The sequence below is a fragment of the Cetorhinus maximus genome, chromosome 7 (assembly GCF_964194155.1).
Source record: "Cetorhinus maximus chromosome 7, sCetMax3.hap1.1, whole genome shotgun sequence".
Classification (NCBI taxonomy): Eukaryota; Metazoa; Chordata; class Chondrichthyes; order Lamniformes; family Cetorhinidae; genus Cetorhinus; species Cetorhinus maximus.
The window spans coordinates 51,245,000-51,268,226 of record NC_135885.1 but is presented as its reverse complement, the minus strand read 5'-3'; the positions used below and the strand labels follow the sequence as shown (position 1 = coordinate 51,268,226).

Sequence of the window (23,227 nt, the reverse complement as noted above, 5' to 3'; positions counted from 1 at the left end):
TATGCACTGCTTTGTTTGAGGAAGCCAATTTATAATTTTATCCATGGCTAACCATAGAACCCTACATTTTTACTGAGTAGTAGGATTCCCAAAGTCCAAGGTGACAGATTGTATTCTTGTTGTTATATGTGCTGTCTCTCTTAATTTCATCAACTTGCCTAATGTCCAGCTTGTTTGTAACCAGCTTCGAATTAAATTTTAATCTTAAGTGATTCCATTGTTCTCACACTCTTTCAAATAAAAAAAAAAGTACCTGAGTGCTGGAAGATCAAGACTGCCCTTAACAGCTAATGCTGATGACATCTGTGTGCCTTCTCAGAGTACCAGCTGAGCATTATTATATAGGTTAATTCTTCTGTCAGAGACATCTGAGAAAACAGTTGGAATTCTGAGAATGCTTCTCGGATGTCTGGATTGGTTTTGTGATATTCTGTAATATAGCCTGGTTCGAATTTCTAGGATAGCACCTTGTGCAATCTCAGGATGTTCCAAAGTGTTTTACAACTAATGAAGTGCTTTTGAATTGTAGTCATTGTTGTTAAATTTTTAAAAATTGATCAGTTAGTGTATTTACATTTCCATCGACAGTATGATGAAAAATTATAGTACAAGTACAATATGTTAAATCCAGCTATCCAGAAACTGGAATTGACTGATAACGGGACATTTTTATAAGTTGCCATGCATCAATTTTAATTGTTATTAAATGAGTAAAATAACTTAGTGGGACAGTTTGGCTAGGTGCGGCATTGGTGTGGTGGTGTGCTGGACTAGTTATCAGCTTTGCGTGCCAGTCTTTTCCCGCGCTCCGAGTAGTCTAAGCGATTCTTGACCTTACCCGTCCTGTAGTTCTCTGGCAGCTTCACTAGCACACCCATATTTGAATCCAGCACAGCCTTCGAGTCAGTCTTACTTACCATATTACTTAATTTTTTCAAACATTTATTTTCAATATTATGTATTCTTGCATGCAAACTTTAATAAAAATAAACTAATTTACTTGATTTCATGTGTCTCCTGTTAATTGAATTAAGATTCCAATTTTATTCTCTGGAAACTGACAAGATCTGAAATCAGGCACTGACTTGGTCCCGAGTTTGTCGGTTTTAAGACACTGTACCTATAGAACTCTGAATTTTTCAAATGTAAAAACTGCATTACATGTATTATTTAGTTATTCAAAGGTCTAGTTTACCCCTTAAACCATTTATATATAAAAAAAAAGGCTTGAATTTGCCAAAAACAGAAAATGTAAGTGCCTTCGTGATAAGTGAGTAGGTGATTATAATTTGTTTGGCAGACCACAAACTAAGGAGTATTGGGGTTTGCAAAGCAGCTGTCAACCTGTCACAAGTTTTCTGCAGATTAACATTTTCTGTATTATGAATGCTTCCATTTACTCACTTTTTCCAGGAGTTAAACAAAGTAACTCTGATCAACAGCACTTATGACATTTTAGTTATGGTAAAACATTTGCACAGTTTGATGTAAAAACATTTTATGTAATGAATAGTTTAATTTTTATCCCATTTCTCTCTCAGATCTCTACCCTTACCCCCCCATCCCCACTTCGATTTTATGCACTACTGCAAAAAGGCACATGTACCCTAAACTCAGTAAAAAAGTGATGTAAGCAGCAGACTGAGTGTGTTCCGGGTTGACTCGCCCATCCTGTGGCACAGTGTCTAGTCTTTATTTGGTCCTCTTTGATAACTGAAAATTAGGAGAAACACCAAGGAGAACTAAGATAAAAGCAAAATACTGCGGATGCTGGAAATCTGAAACAAAAACAAAAATTGCTGGAAAAACTCAGCTGGTCTGACAGCATCTGTGGAGAGAAAGACAGAGTTAACGTTTCGAGTCCGTATGACTCTTCTACTTCTCTTTAGTTCTGAAGAAATGTGGTGAAATATATACTGTTTAAGGGGGTTAAGCTGGATAGAAGGCCAGTGATAGGTGGAGGCAAAGGAGAGATTGCAAAATATGTCATAAACAAAAGGTCGAAGGGGTGTTGATGGTGGTAGTACTGGCTAAAGGAGGTCCTAAAGCACCTCCTCCATCTTGTGTGAAGACTCAGGCCTTAAATTTACTTTAAGTTTGCATACTTTAGGCCACTGCTGTCCCTGGCATCAGGAAACGATGGGAAATCAATGTTTTAAGTCCATGAGGTGTGTGAGCCATTGACCTAGTAGCACTTTTTTACTGTATAGGCAATCTTAGCACAGGGTGCCTGAGAACATTTTGTTCTGGAACATTGACCCATACCTGCTATTAAAGCCAAAAAACTACATGTCATAGTGTTCCTTACTTCACCTGATTTCAAGCTAAAACAATCATAATGCCTCATGCTTAAGTTTGTTTTGGAATAATCCCTACCTCAGGAAATTGCTTCCTTCTGTCATGGATCCCAAGAATATTTTCCACTGTCAAAACCTGTATCTGATAAGATGTAGATTATAATAGTTCTTTTTGGCAGGGTTCAGAGACAACCTGGACTTCGTACATTTGAAGTTATGTAGGCAACGAGACAAGAATGAACTGCTCCATTCCAAAGCCTGGCTGTACAACATTGACTGCAACAGCATGTTGTGCTGTTTGTGCTCAAGTCATAGCTGCTGCATCTGCATTACATTATTTTATGTTGATACAGTGTCATCAGTGGTGAAGCTTTATGACTTGCTTCTTTAGCTTCAAACTTTCCCAGATAATAGGATACTGTTTATTGTGCAGATGTTCCGCAACAGAGTTGAACCAAGGCTGTTGGAGCATGCATTTAGCTGTGAGAAATTTGACTTTTTAGCATTTAGTTAACCTTTTCTAAGCCATCTTGTGCTGCAAGCAAGAAGTATTGGGGGCAAATGTGAGAGATTTTTGTCCTTTGTTGTTGTGTCCAGTTATACCCTGTTAATGTAATCATGTAATGTGTAAAATATATTTTTTTAAATGAAAACCTTTTTTGGAAGCATAGGTGTCTGTAATATATTCCTGCTTAATTTAGACATCTTGCATGTCTGTAGACATTGAGAGAACATAGATTCTGATGCTTTTCCACTGTTGAACAGCCTGTCAACCCATGCCGTCTAGGCTTACTCATGAACAGTAACCACTTAGGTGAGATACCGTTTGGATGAGGTAGAACGAGGCAGCTTGCACCGTGAAACTGTTCCTAGGACAAGACTGTGCCTTTAGAAGGAGAAAGTGGAAAGATGATAAAAGTACCGTGTTGCATGACTGACAACTTAGGATCTTTTGTGGAGACTTAACTGTTCTCAACTAGATCATCAGATTTTTAAAAATCTCACCCTATTCAGTCAACACCATAATTTAAGATAGTGACTGAGATGTAAATACATGAATACCAAATCTCTTCATCCCCAATTTTAAATCTAAGATATAGGGAAGTTATTATAAGCACAAGGTAGAATTAAACCTAAATTGTTTGAATATCAACTGAGGCAAAAGAAATTGAAACTGCTGAGTTTTTTCTTGGATTCCAGGGAAATGTGACCTTTAGCTTGCACTGCTGGAAGATCTGATGATAACAAAGGACTTCTGAGGTTGGGGTGAGCAGTCCTGTTCAGCTATAAATTTTTAGCTTTTTGGTTTTATTTTACTGTTTGCCACTAGGTGCTGCTATAATAACACACACTGCTACAAATTAGTTGCTGTCCAGCTGACTAAGCTTTATTTGCTGTTGGTTTTGGTTAATGTTATGAAAGAATTGGAGCTTCAAAACCTCATCTGTTCTCCAAGAATTTAGTGATAGAAGCATTGTTTAAAATTTCTATAACTGTCATAAGCTTACCCTCCAGCTCTGAATATAAATAGCATGAAACCTTAAACAATGTTTCTGTCATTTTAATGCAAATACATATTCCCTAGGATTGTGCTGGATATGAGAAAGTACAAAGAAAGAATTGAAAAATTGGACAACACAGATTAAGGGACAATATGATAGAAGTGTTTAAAATTATATAAGGATGGGATTGCATGGATAGAAGCAACTGTTTCCAGTATCTAGAATGGGGAGACTTAAATACAAGATTAAATGTAAAAGACATAGAACAGAGAGCAGGAGAACTTTTCATGGAGAATTTGAGCCTGTAGCATTCACTTCCAAGGTCAGTGGTTGAGACAAACTATCAACATTCATAATTAGGTTGGAGAAATGGATGAAGGAAAAAGGGATGAAAGATATGGGAATAGGGCAGGTAAAGGTAATTAGGATTACCACTGACATAGACTGGGCTGAATGGCTTTTCCCAGGTTATAACATCTATATATTGCTACATATGTATTGAAATAATACAAGTTCCTACTGGGGAAACCTTTTTCAGAAATCTTCCCACCAGGTTGCAGCAAGTGATGCACTGCTTTAATCCCTGACAGTCCCCACCATTTATAGTGCGCATGTTTGTTTGAATGGGATTTCCCTGCTTTTTGTGACATATAATGGTGTAAGGCTTTGATATTACTCCATATAACTAATTATTGAAGATGTGTGTACTCGTGTTTGCTTCAGGCAAACTTTATTTAAAGAAGTGCTTCCTGAAATCTGTAGTTCACTTTTCCTATAAATTAAGTGTTCTGTAATTTTCAGATGCCCTCTCATTCTCCTTTCAACCTGAGTAGTCCAGCATTTCTAATCAAATTAACTTACTTACAGCAAGTCATCCACATGTTTAAAATTCTTTCCCACCTTTTGGCCACCAAAGGAAGAAGATAGAGGAGTAAATTGCAGAAAGATGCAACAACTTTAGATTAGAGATAATGGACTTCAATTATCCTGATGTGGACTGAGAATTTTGTTTTTCATTCATCATTTATGGGACGTGGTCATTGCTGACTAGGCCAGCATTTATTGCCCACCCCTAATTGCCCTTGAGAAGATGGTGGTGAGCTGCCTTCTTGAACTGCTGCAGTCCATGTGGTGTAGATACACCCACAGTACTGTTAGGGAACGAGTTCCAGGATTTTGACCCAGCAACAGTAAAGGAACATTTCCAAATCAGGTTGGTGGGGAACTTCCAGGTGATGGTGTTCCCATGTGTCTGCCACCCTTGTCCTTCTAGATGGTCATGGGTTTGGAAGGTATTGCCTAAGGAGCCTTGCTGAGTTCCGGCTGTGCTTCCTGTAGATGGTACACACTGCTGCCACTGTGCGTTGGAGGTAGAGGGAGTGAATGTTTGTGGATGGGGTGCCAATCCAGCGAGTTGCTTTGTCCTAGATGTTGTCAAGCTACTTGAGTTTTGTTGGAGCTGCACTCATCTAGACGAGTGGAGGTTATTCCATCACACTACTGACTTGTGCCTTGTAGATGGTGGACAGGCTTTAGGGCATTAGGAGGTGAGTTACTTGCTGTAGGATTCTTAGCCTCTGACCTGCTCTTGTAGCCACAGTATTCATATGACTAGTCCAGTTCAGTTTCTGGTCAATAATAACCACCAGGATTTTGCTAGTGGGGGGATTCAGCAATGATAATGCAATTGAATGTCAAGGGTCAATGGTTATATACCCTCTTGTTGGAGATGGTCTTGCCAGGCACTTATGTGGTGCGAATGATACTTGCCACTTGTCAGCCCAAGTCTGGATGTTATCCAGCTCTTGCTGTATTTGGACATGACCTGCCTCAGTATATGAGGAGTCGCGAATGGTGCTGAACATTGTGCAAATGTCACCACTTCTGACATGATGAAAGGAAGATCTTTGATGAAGCAGCTGGAGATGGTTGGGCCTAGGACACTACCCTGAGGAACTCCTGCAGTGATGTCCTGGAACTGAGATGATTGATCTCCGACAACCACAACCATCATCCTTTGTGCTAGGTATGACTGCAACCTGCGGAGAGTTTTCCCACTGATTCCCATTGGCTCCATTTTTTTTGCTAGAGCCCCTTGATGTCACACTCAGTCAAATTCTGCTTTGATGTCTCACCTTATCTCTGGAGTTCAGCTCTTTTGTCCATGTTTGAACTAGGGCTGTGATGAGGTCAGGAGCTGAGTGGCCCTGGCAGAACCCAAACTGAGGTCAGTGAGCAAGTTATTGCTAAGCAACTGCCGCTTAATGGCGCTGTTGATGACCCCTACCATCGCTTTACTGATGATCAAGAGTAGACTGATGGGGCAATTGTTGCCCGGGTTGGATCTGTCCTTTTTGTGTACAGGACGTATCTCGGCAATTTTCCACATTGCCGGGTAGATGCCGGTGTTGTAGCTGTATTGGAACAGCTTGGCTAGGGATGTGGCAAGTTCTGGAGCACAAGTCTTCAGTACTATTACTGGGATATTGTCAGGGCCCATAACCTTTGCAGTATCCAGTGCCTTCAGTCGTTTCTTGATGTCACGTGGATTGAATCAAATTGGCTGAAGACTGGCATCTGTGATGCTGGGGACTTCCGGAGGAGGACAAGATGGATCCACTCAGCACTTCTGGCTAAGATTGTAGAGCTTAGGTCTGATTCGTTGGTTGTGGGGTTGCTTAGCTCTGTCTGTTGTATGCTGCTTATGCTGTTTGGCATGCATGTAGTCCTGTGTTATAGCTTCACCAGGTTGACATCTCATTTTTAGGTATGTCTGGTGCTGCTCCTGGCATGCCCTCCTGCACCCTTCATTGAACCAGGGTTGACCCCTGGCCTGGTGGGTAATGGTAGAGTGGGGGATATGCTGCACCATGAGGTTACAGATTGTGGTTGAGTACAATTTTGCTGCTGCTGATGGCCCAGCGTTTCATGGATGCCCAATCTTGAGTTGCTAGATCTGTTTGAAATCTATCCCATTTGGCATGGTGGTATTTGGTGTAAAGGGAAAAATAGGGGTGAAATTCCTGAAATGTACACAAGAGAACTTCCCTGAACTTTGTTTCCAGCCCACCAAGGAAAGAAGCTGAACCTAGTCCTGGGGAATAAAGTGGGGCATGTTTCACTGATAGAGCATTTGGGAAACATGGATCAGAAAAATGTCATTATGGAAAAGGACAATGCAACATCAAATGTGGAACCATTCAAATAAAAGAGAGTTAAAAAGAGATCTGGCCTAGGTGTATTGGCAAGTACAACACTAAATGAGAAAAGAGGAGATAGTCCAGGTAGAATCTAGACATATTCCCACGAGGAGGAAGCAAAGGACATCCAAAACGGGAGCTCCCTAGATGACTAAAAGATAAAAAAAATTAAACTGAAAAAGGAAGCTCATGATAAATAGCAAATTGAATGCAACAAGTATAGGGGAGGACTGAAAAAGGAAATAGGAGGGGCAAAAGGAATGTATGAAAATAGTTTAGCGGGTAACGTAAAAGAAACCTAAAAGTCTTTTATAAAAATATAAGGAAGAGTAGGGTGGGGCCAATTAGAAAGAAAAAGGACTTGCATTTGTATTGTGCCTTCCATGACCATTGGACATCCCAAAGCATTTTGCAGCTAATGAAGTACATATGAACTGTAGTCACTTTTTTGTTATATAAGAAACACAGTAGCTAATTTCCACAAGGCAATCCCCCACTAACAGCTGTGAGATAATGACCAGATAATTTGTTTTCATGTTGATTGAGGGATAGATATTGGCCAGGACACTGGGGATAACTCCCAAGCTCCTCTTCAGAATAGTGCTATGGCATCTTAAACATTGTCCTGAGGGAACAAAAGGGATCTTGATTAAATGTCCCATCTGGAAGATGGCACCTTTGACAGTGCAGCACTTCCTTAGTATTGCGCTGAGTGTCAGTTTAGATTGTTGTGCTCAAGTCCTGGAGTGGGACTTGAACCCACAATCTTCTGACATCAGAGGCAAAAGTGCTATCGATTAAAGATATCAAGATTCAAATGAAACCGGATAAAGAAGCTCATGATAAATAGCAAGTTGAATGCAAAAAATACAAGGGAGAACTGAAAACTTGGAGAACTGTTGGCACTCACTTTTTGGAGGCAGAGGACATGGCTGAGGTTAAAATCCTGGAACTCCCTAACAGTACTGAATTAACCTACATTAGATGGACTGCAGCAGTTTAAGAAGGTGACACACCACCATCTTCTCAAAGGAAATTAGAGATGGACAATAAGTGTTGGCTTTGCCAGCAACACTAATCCTATGAAAGAAAAATGAGTATTAGCGCAATGCACATCTAGAAGCGTTGATTAAAATTAATAGTTTAAACAAGATGCTAACTAGTTCTAGGAGAAGGAATTGGGATTTTTTTTAGATCATGGATGGGCACCTAAGGCTTGTTGTTTGTAATTACTGAGCCATGTGGGAACTTCAGGACACTTCATGTGTAGGAAGTGTCTCCAGCTGCTTGAGCCCGAGTTCAGGATTTAGAAGCTTGAGCAAAAGCTGGAGTCACTGAAAAGTATCAGGGAGGATTAGAATTTCTTGGATTGTACGCTCTAGGAGGTGGTCACCCTACAGGCAGTAAGAGATGAGGATAGTATATGGGTGGCATCCAGAAGGATAGGAAAGGACAGGAAGAGCATGAGTCTTTGGGTTTGTGCCACTCTGAAACTGAAAGAGAGAGAATCACGCTACTGGGGGTTTTGTATAGGCCTCCAAGCATTGGGAGAGATAGAGCAAATCTGCAGGGAAATCACAGATGTGCAAGAATTATAGAGTGGTGATATTAGGGGACTTTAATCATGCAAATATCGATTGGGATAATGGGAAAGGAAAGGAAGGAATGTTTGAAATATTTACTTGGTAGTTCAGAACTTGAATATTGCTGAAAAGAGAGACCTGTTGCCAAAGCTTTTCATGCGCTCATCAGGACAAATGCAAGAATGCCAAATTTTAAACGAGGACGACAATTTATATTACAAGAGGAAAGGGATGCTAATTGGCTGGAGAGTCGACTCTGGCTGAGGTGTTACCATGGAAAAGGCAACTGGGAATGATAGGCTACCTATTCGTCTGGGTAATTTAAAAAAGATGCAAGGCTTAAACATATCCTTTTTGTTTGCAAAGAACAGGTGCCTGTGTATGGATGTATGTCACCTTGAGCAAGCGTAAAACTTCCAGTTCAATATGGGAGCTTCTGCTGATGGTACTGTCTGTAAACTTGGGCTGTTTGCTTGGGACTTACCTAGTTTGTTGCACCCTCATTTATTTAGAGCTGTTCCAGCCCTTTACATCAGGAGGAGTGTCTTCACACTCTCATCATCTCAGGTGTTGCTAACCTTTCCAACCCCAACCCAGGCTCCCAGCCTCACCAGCTTCTTAGTACTGCGGATGTCAGACCAGGGTAGTGTTGTTGGAGGGATGCATGATGATGGGGGGCAGGGGGGTGGTGAGAGGCACTGGGAGTTGGCGGGGGAGCTAGAATGAAAAAAATGTTTTAAAAATCAGTTATATAACACTTAGAAACAGTGAACTGAAGGCAGACTTCAACGGGCATGAAGACAAAGGGGGCATGGTTTTGCTTCAGCTACACCTCGCCACTATGCCTTGCATTTCTCCTCAACATTCGATCCACACTGCAGCTGGGAGAGGAAGTTCCCACTGCTGCTGCCGAAAAGGGTAAGAACACAATTTAAGAAGTAGTCAGTGGCATAAGCCACAGCTTCACCATTGGCGAGGAGATCTGGCTAATAAGTTGAGAGGGTTAGTGAAGATGAAAATCAGACTGGCAAAGAGAGAATATGAGAATAGTATGACAGTTAACATAAAAGGGAACCCAGAAATCTTCTACCAGCATGTAAATAGTAAGCAGGTATTAAGAAGCAGAATGGGTCCTATTAGGCACAAAGAGGATAATATAAGTTTAGAGGTGTCGAGTAAGGCTAGAGTACTTAATATGTACTTTGTATCGGTGTTTAGTAAAGAAGAGGATGCTGACAACTGGTTAATAGAAATGGAGATGATAGAGGTGGTAATAGTTGGGATACAAGTTGATAGGCAGGGGGTACTGGACATGATGGCTATGCTTAGAGTGGATAAATTGCCTGGTCAGTATGACTTGCATCCCAGATTGTCAAAGGAAGTGGGGGGTGGAGATAGCTTGCCATAGTCTTCCAATTTTCCCTAGACACAGCGGAGGTGTCAGAGGTTTGGAAATTGGCATATTTGACACCTTTATTCAAGAAAAGATGGAAGATCATTCCAACTAGAGGCCAGACAGATTTAGAAACAATAAGCAGAAAAAAGTCAACAGGCATTTGGGAGAGGTCTGAGTTACTTGAGAAGATCCAGCACAGATTTATAAAAGGCATGTCATGCTTGACTAATCAAATTGATTTTTTTCATGAAGTAACAGAGAAAGTTCATGCAGGAAATCCAATGGATGTTGCCTATATGGATTTTAAAAATGTGTTTGACAAAGTACCACATAAAAGGCTAGTTAACAAAGTCGAGGCTTATGGCCTAGGAGGGCCAGTGTCAGCTGGGATTAAAAAGCTGGCTTAAGGGCCGAAAACGGTGAATCATGGTAGATAGATGGCTGCTTTGTAGACTGGAGGATGATAGTGGTGTTCCCCAATATTTGCCAATGATACCAAATTTGGAGGTATGGCAAACAGCAAGGATGATACTAATTGACTGCAAGAAAATGCAGTCTAGCATATTGGGCAGACAAGTGACACATGGAATTTAATTCAGAGGTATGAGGTGATGCATTTTGGCAGAATAGGGAGAGGAAATATAGACTTAATGGCACAGTTTTAAAGAGTACGCAGGAACAGAAGAAACTAGAGGCTCATTTGAAGGATGTATGGAGAGAGTAATTAGCAAAGCATATGGAATCTTGAACTTCATAAATTGAGTGCAAAAGCAGGGAAGTTATGCTGAACCTTTATAAAACTCTGGTCTATGTCCAGTCCTGGTCACTGCACTTTGGGAAGGATGTTAGGGTCCTTGAGAGGGTGCAGAGGGGATTAGTCTGAATGGTTTCAGCGATGAGAGATTTTAGCTACAAGATTAGGTTGGAGAAGCTGGGGTTATTCTACTTGTAGCAAAGGAGATTGAGGAGAGAGTTGATAGAGGTGTACAAGATTATGACAGGTTTAGATGAGGTGGACCAAGTAAAGCTGTTCCCATTAGCTGAAGGATTGGGGGCACAGGTTAAGGTTTTGGGCAAGAGATGCAGTGGGGGGATGTGAGGAAGAACTATTTTATGCAGGGAGTGGCATTGACCTGGAACTTGCAGCCTACGAGTGTGGGGGCAGCAGAGACTATCAATGATTTCAAAAGGAGATTGAAGGAAATAAATGTGCAGGGCCACAGGGATAGAGCAGAGAAATGGCTGGTTGGATTGCTCCACAGAGAGCTGGCATGGACTCGATGGGGCGAATGGCCTTCTGTGCCATAATGATTCCATGACTTTAGTATTGTGTTAACTCTCTGACATTTCTCTTGCCTACTGATTTCTTTCAAGGTTTTGGTGCAAAAGTTTTTGCTATTATGTGCTCTAAAGTAAGTCATCAACTAAAATAGTACTCTAACAGTTTCAATTTTACTTCTGAATTTTATTCATATTGCACACAAGTGTTTGGAATTGCTTGTAACTTCCTATTAAGGGCTAGGTTCAATAGAAACTTGGTGTAAGTTCTTAACTAAGGGTAAAGCAGAATGAAACATACAGGAAGGTTATACATACAGTTGCAATATGTGTGTAATTTTGTGAGATTATTTGTTTTGAATATGTACTGACTCGTATTGTTTGCTTGCTTAAATATCTGAGCAAATTATGTGGGCCAGCCTCAAAATAAGCAGCTTTACTGAGAAGTATATGATTGCAACATATATAAATAAGTCTGTTTTGTTGATTCTATTTTTAAATGATTAATTCACCATTGAAAAATATAATGCAACGTATTCTTATACATAAATTTCTGACATGTAGACAGTGGTACTTCAATAACTCATGACTACTGAACTAATATAGTGGTGACGTTTATAAGCTTTCCAAATGCAATGTTGCATTTCAATAGTGAAAGCTGTAGCACTGCACCAAAATGGTGTGTGCTTAATGGTATGAGCTCCTCTCCTCCCTTTAAAGTTGAGCAAATTTGAAATATTAACACAGGTCAAGGTGGCTTTTTCATCCATTGCAGAAATCCAATCCGTGAGTCATCACAAGGAGGTACAGCAGAGGACTTGCTGATGGAAACTGTGTACTGACAGGAAGAGATTTACGTATTTAGCTCTCGCTTCCTCATTGCTGCTAGCCAGCCGTATCTGAAAATTAGAAGCAAACTAGCACACAAAAAATGGGAAGCATGCTAATTCTCTTTACCCACACTAGCTGTATTGCAGCAACCTGTTGGACACAAGCAGGAAGCAAACTATAACCTTAAATGCTGGCAATTGGCCAGAGTAACCTACCTTGATCAGATATGCATTTCAACAGCTCATATCTAATCCCATGAACACAAATCACCCTATTTAGGCTGTAGAATCTTCTGATCAAATTCCAAAACAAAAAAGGTGAAATGGAGTGTGTGGGCATTTAAAATAAAGTGAATGGCTAAGAATGATCATTTATATAACATTAAATAAATATTTGGGTAAAGAGAGGAATATTGACAGGTTTTGAAGATGCAAGTTGCCACAGCATTGCATGCTGGTTGGCTGTTGCACATATCTAGAACTCAGGTGGTTGATGGAATAAAAATCATTAAATCTCAGGTAATAACTTTAATTAGTTACCTTTATGTACGTTTCGTGCAATTCTGTCCTCATGCTGCCAGTTGTTATAGAGCTAACTATTTTCCCATTAAAGTTAATCGCATGCTTTTTGCAAGAAACCAAGTTTGTGGAAATATGCACACTGCAATTGAATGGGGTTCAAATCACTAATTTAAAGGCTTATAGTTTGGATTTCTTCAAAGTCAAATTGAGCATGTATCTCAAAACATCGGTAATAATTTCAGTGGCAGAATGAAGTTAGAATAGATGAATCTATTGTCTTTATTGATATTGAGCAGTAACTTATATTTATATTGCACCTTTAACATAATAAAGTGTCCCAAGACACTTCACAGGAGTATTATAATACAAATTATCACATCGTAAGGAAATATTAGGTCAGATGACCAATAGCTTGGCCAAAGGTTATAAGGAGTGTCTGAAAGGAGGAAAGTGAGGTTGAGAGAGATGATGAGGTGTCAGAAGGTGGCAGACTGATCAAGAAAGTAAGAGCCCATGGGATCCAAGGCAAAGTGGCATGTTGGACCCAAAATTGGCTGAGAGGCAGGAAGTAGAGGGATATTTCTGTGATGGAAATCTGTTTCCAGTGGGGTTCTGCAGGGCTCGGTGCTGGGGCCCTTGCTGTTTGTGATGTACATAAATGATTTGGACTTAAATGTAGGGGGTATGTTCAAGAAGTTTGCGGATGACATGAAAATCGGTAGGGTGGTAAATAGGGAGGGAGGATAGCCATAAACTGCAGGAGGATATCAATGGACTGGTCAGGTGGGCAGAGCAGTGGCAAATGGAATTCAACCCGGGAAAGTGTGAGGTAATGCACTTGGGGAGGGCTAACAAGGCAAGGGATTACACTATGAATGGTAGGATCCTGGAAAGTACTGAAGATCAGAGGGACCTTGGCGTGCATATCCATAGATCCCTGAAGGTAGCAGGGCAGGTAGATAAGGTGGTTAAGAGGGCATATGGGATACTTGCGTTTATTAGCTGAGGCATAGAATACAAGAGCAGGGAGGTTATGCTGGAACTGTATGAAACGCTGGAGTACTGGGTGCAGTTCTAGCCACCACATTATAGGAAGGATGTGATTGCACTGGAGAGGTGGATGCAGAGGAGATTTACCAGGATGCTGCCTGGGCTGGAGGGTCTGAGTTATGAGGAAAGATTGGATAGGCTGTGGTTGTTTTCCTTGAAGGTTGAGAGGCGACCTGATAGAGGTGTATAAGATTATGAGGGGCATAGATAGGGTGGATAGGAAGGCACCTTTTCCATTAGTAGAGGGGTCAATACCCAGGGGGCATAGATTTAAGGTAAGAGGTAGAAGGCTAAGAGGGGAGTTGAGGAGAAATTTTTTTCACCTAGAAGGTGGTGGGAGTCTGGAATTCACTGCCTGAAAGGGTGGTTAAGTCAGAAACACTCATAACATTTAACAAGTGTTTAGATATTCACTTGCGTTGCCATAGCCTCCAGGGCTATGAGCCAAGCACTGGAAAATGGGATTAGTGTAGTCAGATTTTTGTTGACCGGCGTGGACATGATGGGCCAAATGGCCTCCTCCTGTGCTGTAGACATCTATGAGTCTATAAGGGTATTCTAGAGCTTACAACGTAGCCTGCTGAAGGCGCAGCCGCCTGTGGTGGAGCGATTAAAATCGAGGATGCTCAATAGGCCAGAATTAGAGTACAGATATCTTGCGGTGGTGTAGAGGGACGTTACGGATCTACGGAGGGGTGAGACCATGGAGGAATTTGCAAACAAGGATGAGAATTTTGAAATCAAGTCGTTGCTTGACAGGGAGCCAGTGTAGGTCAGCGAGCACAGGGGCGATAGGGGAATGGGACTTATGGCAAGTTAAGACACAAGCAACAGAGTTTTGGATGACCTTGAGTCTATAGAGGATAGAATGTGGGAGACCATAGTGTATTGAATTGATCAAACCAAGAGGTAACAAAGGTATGAATGAGGATTTCAGCAGATGAGCTGAGACGGGCAAAATTGGGCCATGTTACGGAAGTGAAAATAGGCAGTCTTGACAATGGTGCGAATATGAGGTTAGAAGTTCATCTGTGGGTTAAATGTGACACCTAGGTTGTGAACAGACTGGCTTAATCTTAGACTGTTGCCAGGGAGAGGGATAGAATCATTTTTTAGGGAATGGAGCTTGCCACAGTGACAGAAAACAATGTTTTCAGTCTTGCCAAGTGATTAATTGGAAGAAATTTCTGCTCAGCCGTACTGGATGCCAGCTAAGCAATCTGATAATTTAGCAATAGTAGAGGAGTTGAGAGAGGTGGTGGGGGGAGAGAGAGCTGGGTGTCCTCAGCGAACATATGAAAGCTTACGTTGTGCTTTCGGATGATGTCACTGAAGGGTAGCATGTAGATGCACAATAGCAGGCAGCCCAGGATAGATCCTTGGGTGAATCAGATGTAACAGTACAGGAGCCGGAAGAGAAACCATGACAAGTGAATCTCTGGCTATGATTAGAAAGATCAGGATGGAACGGTGTGAGAGTAATCTCACCCAGCTGAACGACAGTGGAGAGGTGTTGGAGGAGGATGGTGTGGTCAACCATGTCGGAGGCTATAGACAAGTTGAGAAGAGGGAAAGTTTAAAATAAAAACAGAACATGATAGAAAAACTCAGGTCTGGCAGCATCTGTGGAGAGAGAAACAGAGTTAACGTTTCAAGTCGATATGACTCTTCAGAGCTAAAGAGAAGTAGAAATATGATGGATATTATATTGCTTAAGAGGGGGTGGAGCAGGCGGAACAAAATAGGTCAGGGATAGGTGGGAGCTAAGGAGAGATTGACAAAGATGTCATGGACAAAGGGAGTGTTAATGGTAGCGTTAAAAGAGTAAAGCAGGTGCTGATAGTGGCATTAGGTAAGATAGCAGAATGTGTTAATAGCTGAACTAGGATCATCGCTCTGTGAAAGCACAACATAGGGTCATCTGTCACTTGTTTCTGTGGAGCGAGGGCCTTGGGGGAAAAAAGGATTTTTTTTAAAAGAGAAAAAGTTTGCCTTTGGCACAGTCACAGGATGTCATTCGTGTCTTGTGTAAGAGCTGTTTCAGTACTGTGGCAGGGTTGGAAACATGTTTGGAGGGATTCAAACATAAGGTTCTGAAAAAAATGGACTCGGATTTGGGAGGTGGCAATACATTCGAGGACTTTGGAGAGGAAAGGGAGGTTGGAAATGGGACACTACTTTGCAAGGATGATGGTGTCAAGACTTGGTTTTTTGAGGAGGAGTGATGACAACAGATTTTAAGGAGAGAGGGACAACCCCTAAAGAGAAAGAACTGTTAGCAATATCGGCTAACATGGGATGAATGGGAAAGCTGGATAGTGAGCAGTTTAATGGGAATAAGACTGAGGGAGAAGGAAGTGGGTCTCATGGACAAGAAAAGTTCAGAGAGGGCATGAGAAACTAGAAAAAGGTGAGAGTTCAGGGCTAGGACACGGGGGAGCATTGAAAGAAGTTTGGCAAGGTGGGCTAATGAAGGGGAGGGCCATGGCCAAGCCAGCTGATCAGATTGCCTCGATCTTGGTGACAGTTTCATGAGTTGTTTGCACTTGCTTTAGATGAGGGTGATGTTGAAAGGGTTTATAATGACAGTTCACAGTAAAGAAGCCAGGGAATTTTTGTTTTGTATCATTAGTGCTTAGTTGTATCTCGGGCTGTAAATGGTTTTGGAAGAATGGCAGTAGGTGGGTATAGTCTGCTTATGTTACAACCTGATTTTCCATGCCAGCCCCCTGTTGCTCCTGTTTTTCTTCCTTCAAATATTACATTTTTTCCAGCATCAAGTTTCTAATATTGAGGATGCACTATCTCCTTTATTTAGCTCCTTACACTGCACATTCACTGGCCCAGAATAGGTTTTTCGTATGTGCCTAAAAGTACTGCCCGAGTTACCCCCATCTCTGTATCAGTAAATCTCTTTCCAGATAGTCTTCTGGCTATCATCAGTTCGTGAATTTCTTCTGTGCTCCTGCTACTACTTCCCTATAAGCTATCATAAACTTAGTGGTAGCACCAGAGTTTCCATCCCATTAGGTGCTTGTCCAATTCCTGCTGGTCTCCAATGGGAGCCAGTCACTGTTATGTAAATGAACTGATCTGGGAAATTTTCTAGGTTCAGTGGTGAGGAAAATCTGTTGGGTTCAGTAGCAGGGCCAATACGCAAGTGTGACAGTGCACATATTGCTGCACATCTGCAATGGAGTACAGCTTCAGGAAATACAAGTCATGATGTAGAACTGTAATGCTTGTCGATATGAGTGTAGTATCACTAGTTGCCCTTCAGTAATGGACTATTATGGTACTGGTAAGTTTTCTTATCCTTCTGAAATGAATGTGTTTTGGTACAATTTTTAAACCTGTCCTTAAGAAAATCAGTTTCTGTCTGTAGTTTAGCAACATGTAGTATTTTCCAAAAGTAGCTGCAGTAGTGTAATTGCAACTGCTAGCAAATACAGCTGACAGTGTATTTGCCTCACTAATAGGTGCATGTGAAGGAACCTTGGCATGTTCCACATGTCATCTAATCTTTGAAGAATCCATTTTCAAGAAATTGGATTCCATCACTGATGAAGAAATGGATATGTTGGACCTGGCCTATGGTCTCACTGAGAGGTAAGATATTCTGTTTATTTTACATTTATGACAAGTCCCAATATTATTAATATATTTAAATCAAATTACAAAAACAGCAATTTTCAATTATGTATTGCCTCCAAGATAAGTTCCAAGGTGTTTTTCAAATTGGCGTAAAGAAAATAGATTTTGAGCCAGGAGGCGGGGAAGTTGGAAATGTGACTGGGAAATGTTGAAAGGGATCAGTCTTGAAACAGTACTTTAAAAGTAATGAGAGGGAGAGGTAGAGAGGCTTGAAGAGGAAGTTGCAGAAAGTAGTACTGAGACAGTTTGGAGGATATGCACAGAAAAGAAAAGTCAGAAGATTTCAACCTCAAAGAGGGGTTATAGGTCTGGAGAAGATTGGTTTGATACATGGAGGCATTTATGGACAGGGACAAAGAGTTTAAATTTAATTCTTTGTGCAATGTAGCCTACGTAGGTGAGACAAATGGGGGATGGGTGACTGTAATGTCGTGCCAGAAGATACATGCAGCAGAGTTTTGGTTACAGTGGAGTTTATGGACAGTGAAAGATGGGAGATCAGAATAGAGGGAAATGGCATAATTGAGATTGGAGTTAACAAAAGCATGTATAAGGGCTTCAATGGCAAAGATAGACACTGTTTCAGAAATGGAAGTAAGCAGTCTCTGTGATAGGAAATAGGGTTTAAAGCACAGCTTAGGGTTGAATAGGACACCTGTTTTGCTACCTGAACTAGAATTAGTCAACAATGAATTAAAGAGAAGACTCGGTTCAACATCTGGAGTAATATGAAGACTTAGACTGAACTTGCTGCTGCAAAGTTTTATGTTAGGTTTATAAATATCAAAATGAACTTAGCTTTTGAATATCTGAGTTATTTCTGGGTCTTTTACAGAACACAAGTTGTGTGTGTAAAAAATTGCTTGTACAGATTTTTGCATTCTGCTGGTTCATTAGGAATGACCTTCAGAAGTATTAGAGCACCCAATGCTGAGAAAGGGTTGGTTGTACAATATACTTGCAGTGGGATTCATTCTGCTACCCAGGGATTCCTGTTAACTACACCTTCAGACAGTTTCATTCTTTTCTTGTGTGGAAAAGGTATGGAACCATTTTGTTAACGTTTGATTTTTGAAAATCTTTTCTTGGGTTGCGGGACATAGGGACAGGGACATATTTATTGTCCATTCCCAGTTTCCCTGAGAAGATGGGGTGGTCCTTCTTCATTAACTGCTGCAGTCCTTGTGCTGATGGTACTCCCACAATGGGGTTAGGTAGGGAATTTGGTGAGCTGCATTGCATCCTATACAGTAATTCCTCACTTAACTTCCTAGTTGTGTTCCTTAAAAGTGCAACTTTTAAGCGAAATAATGTTAAACAAATCAGATTTTCCCATAAGAATTAAGTTACACAGTGAGTTTTTTCCTTGATCCCCAGCAGGTCTCACCACCCAATCTCCTAGCGGGTCTCCCACCCTCCCCACCTCCAATTCCCCCAATGGGTCTCTCCCCACCCCCGATCCCATGGTGGGTCTTTCCCCATCCTGATCCCCTGGCAGGTCTCTTACCCCACTGATCTCCCCAGCAGATTTCTGCCCCATTCTCTTTTACCTGGATGTGGGAATAATGAATCGGTAGTACTTTTGGTCCTTTGGAGAAGGGCGGGAGCAGGGCTGATCTGGGAATCAATCTGCCAAGCCAACCGCTGAGGTTGCAGAAAACCTTCTGACAACACTGTTTCATTGCTCTGCTGATGGTGATGACAATGCAACTCTGCCAACGACGCACGCAAACGACATAAAAACAAAAACGGTGAAGAAAATTGAGGGAAAAAGGCCCTGAAGAATAAACTACTTTAAAAATGAAATAGCATTAAGTGGGGAAATTTAAGGCAAGGGCTTACTGTAGAATGTACATATCGCAGCCACATTGCGCCAGCGGTGAGCGGGATGGATATTGATTCCAATCCCATGAATTAAGTGTACTGTTCTGCCCTACTGTTGAGCTACTTTGAATGTTGTGTCTGCATCCATCCAGCTGAGTGAGCATTTTATTACCCTCTGGACCTTAGCCTTGTAAATAGCAGAGGAGCTTTGAGGGCTTTGGAGATGAGCCAGTACCAAACCTTGCTCTTGTAGTTTTGATGGGGTTGATCCAGTTTAGACTCTGGTAGCTACTGGCTCCGAAAATGTTGTTGATGAGGATTTTTGTGATGGTAGAGCCATCGAAGGTCATTGGGAAGTGGATGGGATTTCTCCTGTTCAAAACGGTCATTACCTAGCACTTGTGTGGCATGAATGTTACCTACCACATGTCAGCCCTAGATGTTATCTAGACCCTGTTGAATAACTGCTTCATTATCAGAGGAATTATGATTGGAACTGAACACTCGTAAATATATGGAAGAGGAAAGGTCATTAATGAAGCAACTGAAGATGTTTCGGCTAAGGACACTTCCTTGAGGAATTCCTACAACTGGGATTGTGATGACTGACCTTGACAACCATCTTCCTTTGACTTGGATATAACTCTAGCCATTGGAAATTTTTCTTTATTTTAATGCTTAATGACCTCAGTTTTCCTGGGGCACCTTAATGCCGTAGTCAGCTGAATGCTCTCCTCTGGCAATGTGCTCTAGCATTTGTGTCTAGAGCCAGACTGTGATAAGGTCTGGAGCTCAGTAGTTCTGGTGGAACTTAAGCTGAGTAGGTGTTCCTTGATGGCAGTATTGATCCCTCTTTTCACCCATTTTATTGATGAGTGAGAGGGGGCTGACAGGGCACTGATTGGCTGGGTTAGATGTATTCTTTTAGAGATAGGACGTATCTAGGCAATCTTCCACATTGTCAGGTAAATGCTATACTGCTATACTGGAACAACTTAGTTGGATGACTGGCCAACCTGGTGCTCAGTTCTTCTTCACTAGGATGTTGTCAATACCCATAGCCTTCTCTGTGCCCAGTGAAATCATCTGCTTAATGTCACATGAAATGAATCAAATTAGCTGAAAATAACATCTACGAGGGGGAAGATTGAGGAAACCAACTGGGATACTTTTCTTGGCACTTTTGTTTGAAGACACTTCAACCTTGTCTCCCACTCACACATTGGGCGTCACCACGGTTGAGAATGGGACATTCAAGGGGCAGTCTCCTGCAGTTAGCTGGTCATCCAGCACCATTCGTAACTGAATCTTATGAGGCTAGAGAACTTGGCACTGGTGTTTTGATTGTGGGACCACTTAACTCTTGGCTTTATTAGCTGCTTTGATGTTTAGCGTGTCTGTTGCGATGTGTAATAGCTTCACAATTTTCATACTTCATTCTAAGGGTGCCCATTGCTGGATCGTTGCAGTGTCCTTTATTTTTACATTCCATTTTAAAATTTTAACAAAAAAATCAAACTGATTAAGCATTAGACCCAGGGATTATGCGAATTATGAGATTTTATCATGCCACCTTCCTTATTCCACAAATTAGAACCAAAGAAACTAAAATCAGAACCAAAAAAACTAACATTGCACAAATGAAGCGTAATGGAGCTGGTTTTACAAAGGCTATCTAAAACATAGATTACTGCCTCCAGTTGATAAAAAAATAATTGTAGGGTGTTTCATTTTGGCCATCAGTTTGGAGCACTGGGATGCTGTGTAATGGAACGCAGCTTTGTTCAGGCAAAGATTGATTTCCCAATCTCAGCTGCTTTGTTGCAGGGAGATGTTAATGCCTTCCCAGAGGTTGGAGGAGAAAAGACGAGAGAGAAGGTTGCTCGTGGCTGTTTAGCTGACATTTCAGAGCAGCAGTTTAATGAAGATAGGTGCATGTCTCTAGAAGGCAGGGAGTGCAGAAAATTAAGCCCCTGGGAGGAAAGCTGAAGTGTGGGATGTAATATGTAATCTGAAGCAACTGAATAAAATATGTCAGGAGCTCATTTCAGTCGAAAATGTCAAAAGTGAAACTAAATTTTATTTTGAGGTATATTTTATAATTATGTAAGATATTTGAATATTGAACTAAACTAATTAATCAGTTGCCATTTTTGCTTTATATGTCTTTAATTATTTTCATCCTACTTACATCCTTCCATCAGTTTTCATAGATTTTTTTCTATATAGTTTCAAATACTTTTTCACTAAAAGATTGAAGGCTTATTCCTAGATGAAAAATACTGAGGATTCGTTTAGGCCAACAATTACATATGACAAGTGTCTGTGAAATTAAATGTTTAATTTAAATGAATTATGATTGCTTCATGAATGACCATTCTTATCCATCAAGGTAGGTTGTGGCAAGTTCTGTTTTCTTAACCTACATGGAGAAATCCCAGTCATAACTGAAACATGACATAAAACCTTTCAACTTGAACATAATTCATTGATGATTTTGTTTCTCGTGTCCAGTCAGCCTGTGTTGTGGCAGCATTTATTATTGCTGGTTGGGACGGAAATGTTTTTGGAAAATCTAATTACTTTAAAGGAAAATTTGGTGAATGTTTTGAACATCAAAGTTATTTGTCCAAACACACATTTAACATATTTTAAGACATGCTTAAATGTCTTAATTTAAGACATTTAAATGGTAATAGTTTAGAGATTGAGTGTGAATTTTTATGTTTGCTGGAATTATGAATTTTTTTCAATAAGGGCAGGCATTGCATATTTCATTAGTGTTAGTATGACAGTACACCACTTGAAAAATCAGCTGCTTGGAATATTTCCCAAAATAACACTTTGCAATAAGCCAGAAAGATATTTTATTACATCAAGTGCTGACGTGGGTGCTTACCTAAAGATTCTTCAGTGTTGCTTTAAAATATAATTGAATTTGATTTTCAGGTCTCGTTTGGGCTGCCAGATCTGCCTTAAGAAGTGGATGGATGGGATGATTGTGGAAGTACCGAATGATGTTGCTGATGCTAGACAAACCAAGGACTTTGGCTCAGGTTCTTGAAGGAATTAATCTAAATTACAAAATCCACATGGCTAAAGAAAACAGTTCAGTTCTCTTTAATAATTAAAGTATGATTTATGTTTTACAGAATTGTTTTACACAAAATTTTCAGTATAACTGGATTACTTAATATTGAATGTATCAAAAGGTTCTCATTATTTTAATTTCTTAGTGGAGAAAAGCCACCAACATCACTAACTCAGAGGAGTACATTGATAACCTGCTTAACAGCAACTATTGTATACAAGATGTATAATCTAAAAGAAAATAAATCAAATGTTTGAATAAAATCTTTGTAAATATCCTCGAAATACAGTATCATCCTATTAAGGTCTGGAATTCTAAGGACTAATGTTTGAAATTTTGTGAATCCTGTTCAGTTCAGCTAGCTTCGGGTGGAAATGGCGAATGTTACTGAAATTCCTATCAGATTCCATTAGTTGTAACATATGTGCTATATTTCAGTTACATTCATTTTTCAAGAGACTTGTAGTTGATAAACTCATTGAGTGTATTTAGAGCCATAACATTAACAGATTAATTTCTTAGTGATACACTTTGTAAATGTTGCAACATTGGAAATATCTTTCTTAATTGTTTCTTTGATAGGCTGTTTCATTAGGAACTTGAGTGCAGCATTAATATGGCTTCTTATATTGTATTTTGTTGGAGCATGAAGTTGCATAAATGCTTTTAATACAATTTCTTTTGGGTTCGTTTCCTTAAATTGTGTTACAGATGAATGGAGGGTGGTGGTAGGGGAGAAGCATTAACTTTGACCAAAGCTGTCTTCGTGGCTTTCCAAAATGAGTTTCAGTTTTGAGGTTGAAAAGTACCCTTACAAATAGCAGTTGACATTATATTCATGTTGATCATTTTATCATTTTAATACCATCAGAGATATGTAGGCCAATGGAACAAATGCCTTTCTTGGGGTGAAGGCTGGATGATAGTGTTGGTTGTTTATATTTGAATATGCAGCCTTTTAGAATACAATGAAATGCTGCCACTTGGTCTGTACGCAAAT

General features: G+C 40.5%; 1 protein-coding gene across 1 annotated transcript in view; it reads left to right on the top strand.

The window, feature by feature from the left end:
* The window catches only part of fdx1 (ferredoxin 1), a 33,837-nt gene extending 10,933 nt beyond the window's left edge, over positions 1-22,904 (top strand). Inside the window, exons 3-4 of the mRNA XM_078545480.1 lie at positions 17,138-17,267; positions 22,086-22,904. Coding sequence (XP_078401606.1) covers positions 17,138-17,267; positions 22,086-22,200 — 245 coding nt within the window. The 3' untranslated portion in view covers positions 22,201-22,904. The remainder of the gene's footprint in view (positions 1-17,137; positions 17,268-22,085) is intronic.
* Positions 22,905-23,227: the final 323 nt, after the last annotated feature.